The sequence below is a fragment of the Macaca thibetana genome, chromosome 12, assembly GCF_024542745.1.
Source record: "Macaca thibetana thibetana isolate TM-01 chromosome 12, ASM2454274v1, whole genome shotgun sequence".
Taxonomy (NCBI): domain Eukaryota; kingdom Metazoa; phylum Chordata; class Mammalia; order Primates; family Cercopithecidae; genus Macaca; species Macaca thibetana.
The window spans coordinates 27,619,577-27,631,728 of record NC_065589.1 but is presented as its reverse complement, the minus strand read 5'-3'; the positions used below and the strand labels follow the sequence as shown (position 1 = coordinate 27,631,728).

At 34.9% G+C, this 12,152-nt stretch overlaps 1 protein-coding gene across 1 annotated transcript in view; it reads right to left on the bottom strand.

Annotated features, from left to right (window-relative positions):
• ABCA12 (ATP binding cassette subfamily A member 12) overlaps window positions 1-12,152 on the bottom strand; it is a 308,829-nt gene that overhangs the window by 113,774 nt on the left and 182,903 nt on the right. The window contains exons 5-8 of the mRNA XM_050751315.1: window positions 10,628-10,719; window positions 8,549-8,646; window positions 5,684-5,869; window positions 1,850-2,028 (exon numbers count right to left, since the gene is read on the bottom strand). Coding sequence (XP_050607272.1) covers window positions 1,850-2,028; window positions 5,684-5,869; window positions 8,549-8,646; window positions 10,628-10,719 — 555 coding nt within the window. The remainder of the gene's footprint in view (window positions 1-1,849; window positions 2,029-5,683; window positions 5,870-8,548; window positions 8,647-10,627; window positions 10,720-12,152) is intronic.

Below are 12,152 nucleotides of genomic sequence, written 5' to 3'. Positions count from 1 at the left end.
TATTTTTATTGCTGTGTTGCATTTTAATATATGAATTATATGAATAAACCACATTTGTTTTGCCATTTTGTTTATAGATATTTGATTACCCAGCTCAACTTTTAGCTATTATCAAGAAATAAACATTAGCATACAAGTCTTCGTATGTGCATATATTTTCATTTTCTTGGATAAATACCCAAGAGTAGAATGCAGCCTCATATAGATCTACTGTTTAACTTCATTAGAAGCTGTCACACTATTTTCCAAATGATTGTGTTGTTTTCCACGCTAACTGGTAATATATGACCGCTTCAGTTGCTCTATGTTCTTGCCGACACTTGGAATTATACATCTTTTAACATTTTACCCATTCCAGTGAGTGTGTAGTGATATCTTATTTGTGGTCTGAATATTATTTTGACTCTTTTCACTGCTACACTATACAAGTCGTACAATTCCCCTTCTCCTTTTCTCCTTTTACAGATTCACCTGTTTGCTTCCTAAGACAGAAGATAAATAGGAGGAAAAGGATCAAATGTCAAAATGCTGAGTGAGTGAAAATTTCCCTAAGAGATAAAATGAGGGTTAACATAGAGAATCAAACTTCCTAATATCTTGCTCCTTCTGTATTCCAGTTAGGGTATGTTACCATGGAAACAGTATAGGACTGGGATTCTAATTCTTTGAGTTTAGGTCCTGGCTTTGCCACATACTAACTGTAGAACCTTGGGGAAGCCATTTGACCTCCGTAAGGATTTGTCTCCTCTTCTGTAAAATGGGAACCTGTTGTCTCCAGCTCAAAGCACTATTCTGAGAATCAAATGAGATTATTGTATCAATACAAGGACTTATTATAAGGTCTTTGAACAGATATAAGCTCTTAAAAGCATTCCGAAAGTAAAAAACAATCTCGTCTGATGCTTTAGACATATAAAATAGACTACATCATGCTATTAGTGACATATAAGAGAGGCAGCCTGGGTTCTGGAGTTAGAAAACCTAGTTGCAAACCCTTCAAGATGCATGATCTGCAAATATTTAATTTTTATGACTGTTACCTAATTTATAAAATAAATACTGTTTGTTGTAAGATTCAATGTGATAATGTGTACAAACGGCTTGGTAACATGTCTAGCATGTAATAGGCACTTAATAATCGAACATCATTGATGCAGTAGTTGGATTTTTAAGGCATATTTTCAAATTAGCTATACAGGGCAATCAAAACCTAAGTACTGTCCATTAAACTCTAAATACTGGCCATGCCGAGATCTCTTTTCCGAATAAAGTAACCTTTAAAGGGGTTTCTCCTGCAAAGATTTTAAAATCTTTATAACATATATACCAAGGCTAACTGATATGCAGGCTTGGAAAGGTCATTTCTAAGCTGACTACACATGAGGGAGACCAACCTCTTTGAGGTGACTAGGAACAAAACTCCTACCAAAATGGTTGTTTTATATTGGATGGTACCAAACAAAACTCACTGAGATATTTTATTCCTGGATAGTTTAAATGCTCAATGCATAGAGCTCAGGTTGTCCCTGAATGAGCTGGAGTCATTGCTGCAATATATCGTTGGTCCTGCTGTACACCTCATTCTTAGAAGCTCTGTGATACCCGGTAACGATACAACAGTTAGGATCAGTTCCTCATGGATGCTTCCATAACCTTGATGGCACAGTGTGTGTTTCTTCTTTGTTTAACTGATACACTCACCTTTGTTACTAAAATCTGCAATAAGAGGCTGAAGGATTATTTGTTCTGTTTTTAAATAACCCACCTAACAGTAATCATCACAGGTAACATTTTTTTAAAGACTTCTTTGTGAACACTAATATTACATTTAATTCTTATATTTTCTTACCTGTTTGCCTTTCGAAGAACATCAAATAGATTGCTTAGTGATGTGTCATTCTGAAACACATTTGGAAAACTAGAGAGAAGCTGCCACACAGCTTTCTGCTCTTGCACTTGTGAGAAGAAAGACAGCACTCTGACTATTTCCTGAAACACTATCTTCTGATTGTTGGGGTCACTGGATAGCTTAAAATATAAAACCACAAACAGAGTAAAATGAGACTTTAACATTCATAATCACGTGGTTTGCTGTTTTTAAAAGCATCAAAAATCTGATTTTCACATAAGCAATTCTTTTAGATCTTTACTCAGTTTGAAGCCAATCTTTTATTTGGAAAACCAGCAACTATTTCTAATGTTCTTAAACATAATTGGATCTTTTCCCTGTAGCTCCAGAAATTGGCATAAAGTTTGATTAACAAAGCCGTATTTATATAAAATATTTCAAATTATGTATTTCAAAATTAAAATTAAGTTCCTAACATAAAATTAGCTTTGAGTAATGTTTTATTTCTTAGGACTTGGTTTAGGAGTTGCAGATATATCTTCCCTATACTTATTACTAGATATTATATTGTTTGCATGGAGTACTCCTAAAACTAATATACAGATTAGTAGAGATATAGATAGATTTTTATATGTGTGTGTGTGTGTGTGCATATATATATATAATTCAGGAAAGTGTTTACTATTACAATTACACATACTTAGTGCTATGTGATTTTGAATAATGTCTTTTTTTTTTTAACCACATATTCTATTCTACATGACCGCCAATTTTGTTAAAAAATATATCATAAGTGCTTTACATTGGATTGGGGATTATTATAACCATACCTCTTTTTTTTTTTTTACTCAGTAAAATTCAGATTACTAAAGGGTTATTTAAGCATTCTGTACTTAAAAGAAATTACAATAAAAATTCAAAAAATCAAGGGGAAAATACTAGATATGGACATATTTATTTATATCTATGAAATTTCAAGAGAATTTTGAACTTTTTTTGTGATCTCTCATTGTATGTGGGGTTTCATTAAATGTAGATTATTGGTGTCCATTTTTACCATTGTTGTTTAAGACCAGTGTATGCACTATTCATAATAGCAAAGACATGAAATCAACCCAAATGCCCATCAATGATAGATTGGATAAAGAAAATATGATACTATACACCATGGAATACTATGCAGCCAGAAAAAAGGAATGAGATCATGTCCTTTGCAGGGACATGTATGTAGCTGGAAGCCATTATCCTCAGCAAACTAACACAGGAACAAAAAACCAAACACCACATGTTCTCACTTGTAAGTGGGAGCTGAACAATGAGAATATATGGACACACAGAGGGGAACAACACACATTGGGGTTTGTCGGAAGTGGGTGGGGAAAGGAAAATATCCAGATAAATAGTTAATGCATACTTGGCTTAATACCTAGGTGATGGGTTGACAGGTGCAGCAAACCACCATGACACACATTTACCTATGAAGCAAACCTGCATGTCCTACACATGTATCCTGGAACTTAACATTAAATTAAGTTTTTTAAAGACTAATGTATGCAAACACTCCATAGTAGAGTGTTCTTGGTTCTAATGTATAATATTTTGGTGAGAGGGATATATTGTTTTATCAAAATTTAACTTCTTGCTGGAGGAATCACGTTACCTAACTTCAAACTATACTACAGGGCTACAGTAACCAAAACAGCATGGTACTGGTACAAAAACAGACACATAGACCAATGGAACAGAATAACAAACCCAGAAATAGGGCTACACACCTACAACCATCTGATCTTCAACAAACGTGACAAAAACAAGCCATGGGGAAAGAACTCCTTACTCAATAAATGACATTGGGATAACTGGCTAGCCATATGTGAAAGAATGAAACCAGACCCCTTGCTTACAACCATATACAAAATTCAACTGAAGTTTGATTAAAGACTTAAATGTAAAACCCCAAATTATAAAAACCCTGGAAGATAACCTAGGCAACACAATTCTAGACACAGGAAATGGTAAATATTTTATGACAAAGATGCCAAAAGCAATCAAAACAAAAGCAAAAATTGACAAATGGGATCTAATTAAACTTAAGAGCTTCTGCACAGCAAAGAAACCATCAACAGAATAAACAGACAGCCTACGGAATGGGAGAACATTTTTGCAAACTATGCATCTGAAAAAAGTCTAAAGAAAAAAAAGAACAACTCCACTAAAAAGCAGGCAAAGGACATGAACAGATGCTTTTCAAAAGAAGACATACCTACGGCCAACAAGCATATGAAAAAAAGCTCAATATCACTGATCATTAGAGAAATGCAAATCAAAACCACAGTGAAATGCCATCTCACACCAGTCAGAACGGCTATTAAAAAGTCAAAAAATAACAGATGCTGGTGAGGTTGCACAGAAAGGAAACACTTAAACACTGTTACTGGGAGTATAAATTAGTTTCAACATTGTGGAAAACAGTGTGGTGATTCCTCAAAGACCTAAAAACATTCAATCCAGAAATCCCATTACTGGGTATATACCCAGCAGAATATAAATGATTCTACTATAAAGACATGCACACGTATGTTCACTGCAGCACTAGTCACACAATAATAAAGACATAGACTTGGCCAGGTGCAGTGGCTCACGTCTATAATCCCCGCACTTTGGGAGGCCCAGGCAGGTGGGTCACTTGAGGTCAGGAGTTCAAGACGAGCCTGGCCAACATGACAAAACCTTATCTCTACTAATAATACAAAAAAAAAAAAAATTAGCTGGACGTGGTGGCCTGCGCCTGTAGTCCCAGCTACTTGGGAAGCTGAGGCACAAGAATCACTTGAACCTGGGAGGCGGAGGTTTCAGTGAGCTGAGATAGCACCATTGCCCTCCAGCCTGGGTGACAGAGTGAAGCTGTGTCTCAGAAAAAACAAAAAGCAAAACAAAACGAAAACAAAGACATGGAATCAACCTCAATGCCCATCAGTGGCAGATTGGATAAAGAAAATGTGGTACACATACACCATGGAATGCTATGCAACCATAACAAACAACGAGATGATGTCCTTTGCAGGCAAATGGATAGAGCTAGAGGCCATTATCCTTAGCAAACTATGCAGGAACAGAAAACGAAATACTGCGTTTTCTCACTTATAAGTGGGAGCTACATGACGAGAACACATGGACACAAAGAGGGGAACAACAGACACTAGGACTTACTTGAGGGTGAAGAGTGGGATGAGGGTGAGGATCAGAAAAAATAACTACTGAGTACTAGGCTTAGTACCTGGGTGACAAAATAATCTAGACAATAAACCACTGTGACATGAGTTTACTTATATAACAAACCTGCAATATGTGCCCCTGAACCTAAAATAAAAGTTTTTGAAAATTCACAATTAAAGAAAAAATAGCTTTTCAAACTAGGTTTGAAGTCAGTGAGAAAAATAAAAAGATTTTACCCATTATTCTAAATTCTGACAGTTATATGACTGTGATAATTTAATTATTAAACTTGTATCATAGCCTGAGTAATCTCACCTAAAGATCTCAGAGAAAACAATCAAACTTCATTTACTGTAGAGCAAAGCCATATTTTATTTAAAAGGTGTGTCCACATTAACCATAATGTAATATTTTTGGTTTAGCATTGAAATCATTTCAGCCTTTCACATTAAATATGTAATATTACTTAAAATTAAACTTTGTGTGCAGATGTCTATGCGAGGAAAACATGCCTAAGGTAAACAAATATCCCAGTCAGCATTTCCCAGTCTACATGGGCTATAGAATTGCCCTTTAATTCATGTTGAGTCACTTTGTACATCAAAGATCTACACTCACCTGGGAGAACTGTTTGTTTAGTTCTTGGAGAGAAGACTCTAAAAGGGTCATGTTAGAAAGGCAAAATTTGTTAAAAATATTTCTTCCTAGAAAGGTCCAAGAGAAGGCATCATCCACAATGTATCCTGGATAGCTATCACACAGTTCTCTTCGTATATCTTCTGAAGTTGAATTTTGCTTTAACAGCTAAAAGCATGTGTGAAAAGAGTAAAATATGAATGTTAATAATTGTAGATGTTCAAATATTCTAGTCTTCAAGGAATCTAAGCGGTCTTCAAAATAGCCATTTTAAGGTCCTCCATTATAGCAGCTATTAAAATAACAATGAAGAACATATAATTTACCCATGAGAACTTGTAGAGTGAATGCATGAATGTGGTAAATTCTTGTCATTGTTATTATTTAAATGATTTATATATGATTTATTTGATTGAACTCTTTTCTTGTCTCTGACTAGAAAACCTCAGTATACAGAGTCTTTGCTTATAAAAATCTTCATGCATAAAAATCTTATTCATTTTTTCTGGACATTGAGCAGCGGTGTCCTAACTCAGGTGTCCTAACTCTTCATGACACTCATGGGAAACTGGTTGTGATCTTTGGAAGACTTCCAACAGAAGGAGCTTCGAGGTCTATTCCTAGGATGAACAGTGTCTATTTACAGAAGTGTACAAATATAGATTGCTTCATTTGCAAAGCAATTCTTCCATCTAAGTCTTATATATAGAAAGAAAAAGGAAAACATATATGAAAATATATAATAGCAGGCATAACTACTAGAAGTAGTCACTGGAAATCATTTTCATAATGGAATCATCATCATCTCCCTATATATTCATAATTCAGGCCAGTCATGATGTAGCAGTATTTTACCAATAATATTGATCATATTTACCATTATTAAGTTGTTTAGATATTTACAGAGCTAATGATAGTTTGTTGTCAGACTTAAGGGGTCCATCTTAATAATTAATTCTTATTACTCCATGAGGTGAGGCCAATTTCATCCTCCTCTTAAGTGTATATTACAAAATATACATGCTACCTTCTAGTGACTCAAATTCTACAAGTAATGGAACAAGACAGAATCCATTTATCTAGGATGTACTATAAGTGTTAGGCCTTCTAGTCATTCATCCATATCTCTCTTCTAACAGTCCACATAAACTCACCCCAAAATGATTTCTCTACTCATTCTTGCAAGTGTTGCAGAAAGCAGTAAAGAGAAAGAAAGAGGAATCAGAGAGATTGCTGACACAGGCATCAATATATCATCCTAATTTTTACATCTCTTCCCTGCTCCAACTACTCTAAAAATATGTATCCATACATAGAAATTTCATTTTTGGCTTATCTCCCCTGGATATATAGCTCTGTGCTGCCTCACAAAATTCTGAAATTTTATTCCATATGAGAAAGAGAACTTGGGAGTTTCAATACGATAAAGTAGCATTTTGGAGAATAGCATTGCTCTTCTAGATATTAAAGAATTTATCTGATCCAATGCAAGACTGTCTACTTCTAGGAACCAATATGGAAGAATTAGAATGGAATAGAATAACGTTCTCTAATTTATACACTGTACTTGATTGGGGGAAGCTTTAGACTGGAATTAACTGGGCATATTGAGAGACTTCTATGCCAGACAAAAAACATTAGAAACCTCAAATATTACGTAAACTAGACTTTCAATGTCTATTTTGGACAGATTGAAAAGTCCTCTATTTTGGCCAGCATGGGCAGAGTTGATGAGTGTGATGCCATTTCCTGGAGTCCACTTTTGTGCTGGCCTTTGACTCATTTATATAACTCAGTTTATTGAGATGCCTCAGTTGTACAGAGTGTTAATTTAAGTATAACTAACGAAGACATATTCAGTAGCAGTGGTTATGGTTATTGGAATATTAATAAACTTTAAAGACATGTCTCATGATCAGATAAAAGAAATGGTTGCTATACAAGACATAGATATATTATTAAAAATGCTTGTGTGTGTGTGTGTGTGTGTGTGTGTGTGTGTGTGTGTGTAGATGATATGGGGAAGGAGAAAAGAAAGGTAAGTGGGAGAGAGAGAGAGAGAATAGTATCTCTAATGCTAAATGTTGAAAATGATGTCTTTTCATTTCTAAAGAGCACATAAAAGAAGACTTAAATACCTATGGGACCAGCCAAATAACTTAAATATATGAATCTGGCCAGATGAAAGACAATAAGGAGAAGTGGGGATTGTAGTTACAAAGAGCACGTGTTCTGCTTAAAGGCATGCACATTCAATGTCTTAAAATCTCCGTACACACACTCACACACACATTTAGCTGAGAGGCTGCCAGTTCACACCTCTGATAGAAATTATGTTCATTATCTTGCAATCTGGGAAATCTTAAAGTGGACAGTCTCTAGGAAACAAAGAAATCCATAGGTAAGCTCTCTAAAATATGCTAAGAAAAAGGATTTTCCTACTTCGGGGTAATATTTTCCTTAGCTCTAATTTTTCCCAAAACTTGATTAGTATGGATGAGGCAGCAAATTCAAAGAGCATTTTAACTTCATTTGATCTTTTTTTCTTTCCTGTTTCAGAAAATTAAAACATGACATATAATGCCACTCTAATTTCTTATTAAATGAAAACTTTAAGTTCAATTAAGGGACATAACAGGGAAGTAAATAAATACTCAAGATCTTAAGGAATTCAGAATGTCTTACAATTAAGCTGTTTATTGAAGAGTTCCTAAGAAAAGAAGTTGCCTAAGATACTACTCTAAATAGGAAAGGTGCTCCAAACATCTTGCTTTTGAGAGATCCTTCTATTAACCTAAAAGGCCTATGTTGAATCACTCTACTCATTACAAAACTGAATCAAGTTACCTTTTCCAAGCCAAGAATTCGTGCGAGCACTTGACTGCCATTGAAAGTATATGTTCTGGGACTTTCCAAATCAGAACTTGGACTGGGAAATACTGTGGCTGTAATCAAAGAAGGAACAGATTGGCATTCCAAACACACACAAATGCACAGGACTGCATGAGAATCCATAAACATCATTTGTGACCTCATATACCCTACAGCAAGGATGTGCTCAAATGTGCCTCTTCCATGAACATTTTATACTGGAAAAATGGCAAATTCCATGAGTTTTTCTTTTCATATAAAATTGTGATGGCTTTGGTCTGTTCTTATTTTTTTTCCAATCATTTAGACGTCATTTACTTTCATTCCAGTCTGTGACATTAAACTTCATCACCAATATTATTGCCCAATAAACCGAATCATTTCTGTGCAGGCCTGGAGGATTTGAGGTACCTACACTAGCTCCACAGATCCATCATATCCAACATCTGTTCAAAGGATCTGCCAATGCACATCTGGCGATAATGATCTTTTCTTTTAATTATCCAATTGGGACACTGAAATCTGCTTAGAATCATAAATTCCTTTCTCCAAGTGGTTTCTGAATAATATTTTAGATCAAATAAATGGGATAAAGCAATTAGCCTGGACTACAGTATACTCTAATTAAGTAATTCCCAATGCATCTTCATCTAGTATTGTTTATTTATGATGTAGCAGAGTTTTCTGGGTTTGGAGCATTAGCTAGAAGACTACATTCGTATCTATAACATGGATGTTCATTAAGCCAGTATATTGACTTTTATAAATTTAATACAGAAGTCTTTTGTCATCCTCAGAGCAAAGAATCTTAATATTCAATGGTACCAGTGACTCATCAGCAGTAGGGCCTAGGCTTTATTTTAGTGCCCATGGGACTGAAGAATTTGCCATCTGATTCCTTTAGACTATGGAATATATTTGTGAGATAACTGGCCAGAGTGAGAAACATAATCTGTGGCTACCAAGCAAAGCAAAACTTACTAGACCATAACATTATAACCTTATTTCTATGGTGCTTTAACCTACTCAGCCAAACACCCACAGATCATTCATAACAGAATATTAACTCCTCAAAACCATTCACCACCATGTTCCTACTATATTAACACGGGACTTTTTTTTTTTTACTTGCTCCATCAACTTGCATTGGAATGTTATTTAATATCATAAAGTCTTAAATATCCCATGACCTTTTTAAAGAAACTCCCTTTTTATCCAGAGCACCAGCCATATTTCAACATACAGGAATCTTGTTTTGTTCACTAATATATCCCCAGCCCCTAAGACAGTGGCTGCTTAGTATTAGGGACTTAATAAATATTTGTCAGATGAATGTGAGCCAGTCATGCTGTTTAAAGCATTTATTTTTTTAACATGTGGCTTCTAATCAGTGTTTCTCAAGTCCACTTGGAATTGAATCAGTTGTGCCTAAGGCTCAGGAATGCAGCTTTTGAGGGAGTAACTCAGGAAGATTCTCTGCACGTGTAATTTGAGAGCTACTGGCCCAGATGTGAAGCAAGTCCACAGTCACACTGAAGACTGTGATACTGAGCATTAAGTGTGAGGAAGAAGTGTACAGCTGAAAGAGTACTGGCCTGCAAGTCCTTCTAATGCCAGCTCTGCTGTATGGCTATAGACACAGCGCCTAACTTTGCTGAGCCTCATATTTTTCATCTGTAAAATGGAAAATCTAGACAAACCTCTGAGATTGTTTCCAATAATTTTTATTAATGAGCTTTCTAACCCATCCCCGCATCATCTCATTGCAGACAACATAAGAGTCTAGAGTCAGTTCTGGGAAGTGGTGCAATTCTCAACATGTAGGCTTTTGCTCCTGTAGGGTATTTCAGTAAGAACTTAATTTCTAATTATTCTCGACACCTTTGCGTAATTGCACTGCCATACTCAGGCAACCATGAGGAACATTTAGATCTCTCAGGGATATTCTAAGCATTCCATCTTTGTTTGAAAAGTTTAAAGTATAAACCTTTCAAAGATTAGACCTTTACTGTTCCATAAGGCTTGTTCTAAACTCTACAGAAGAAAATAGCTTACCTAGTGATGCATGCCTTCTTTCTGGAACTTGGGTGCTCTGGAATGATAAATTGCTGTCCTTATCCAGGTTGGATGACTTTCTCAGAATCTCACTAGAGAAGAAAAAGCAAGAACTCTGTAACTTCTCCCACATTAATTTTAGTTAGTTACAGCAATGTATTATGTGGCAGATTCCAGGGCTGTCTGAGGACTTTCAAATATTTAATATAGTTTCCAGGATTTTAATGGAAGAATTCACCTAACCACACACCAATGAATATATAAGGTCTCTTATGAAGTATATTTTTATTCAGAGAAAATGGCCTAGATGACGTTTAAAATAGTTATTTTTACTTTAATCTTGTAGAAAGGACATTTAAAAAGACATTAGAGATAAATACTTAAAATATGTATGATATATATTTTTCTTTTAAAAAGTTGATAAGTCCCAAATAAATGAGAATCCAAGAGTGCTTTGGGGACTGAAAGAAAGGTCTGCTTATTTGTCAACATTAAAAGAAAAATAAGTTTTCTATGTTAAATTATAGATGGCCTTTTAAAGATTTTCAACACAGATGCAAGGAAGAAGAAAAAGGTCAAATATATATTGAATACCCAGTATGTGCCAGGAATTATGGTTGATGTCATCACAGATGGCACCAGGTATAAAAAGAATAACATTAAAATAAATTTTCCATTGCACTGAATGTGTCAAGCCAGTAATAATTACATTATGGTGCCAGGAATCCCTGTACAACATGATCACACTAGGTTTTGGAAGAAAACATTGCTGGGCCTTCCCACAATTAGTAATCCCCTCTTTTCTAAAAATTCACTTTTTGCTTAGTTTATTATTAAAATGGAGATGATCACATTTTCTTGAAAACTGGATGTATCAAAAAGCGTGTGCCTAAAATAAGTATGTATATTTCAAAAATAAAATCAGTCTAAATGCCAGGATGCAAATAATTTTTAGAATTCCAAAAAGTTGGTGAATTTTATGGAGTTATTTATAAAAACCTTGAGGTACATAACAATGGCTATAAAAAGATAATGGAAAAGCAAGAAATTCTGCTTACTACCGTGGTTCAATTTGACTTCTGTTTTAGAAAGAAGATCTGAATCCTGGTTCCAGGGTACTTTGTGATTTATAATTGGAAAAAGAAAAAGAAGTGATATTTGTTTTCATTCCCTAGTGTTTTTCCAATATTCTCCATGAAATGTACTTTTCGCTCCAAAAGTTCTGCATTCTTAATATATATTTGAATTATTCATGACCCTGACTGTATGCCCCTAAATCTTTTTACATTCCTTATGCCGACTATGTGGAAGGGAAAACTGTTCAGGTAAAAATAAGAACTGACCTGAACATTTTCCCTTTTCTCAAAAAGAAGTTTTAGAAAGTTTGAGAAAGTCGAGTTTACTTTTCTTTTTCTCAACCTTTTTTTAGTTTGGCTTGAAATCCTACGAGGACTATTGAATATCAACACATTTTGAAAACAAAAGCAAAAACTGCCTTCATAAAAATTTTAAGGACTAGGGACAG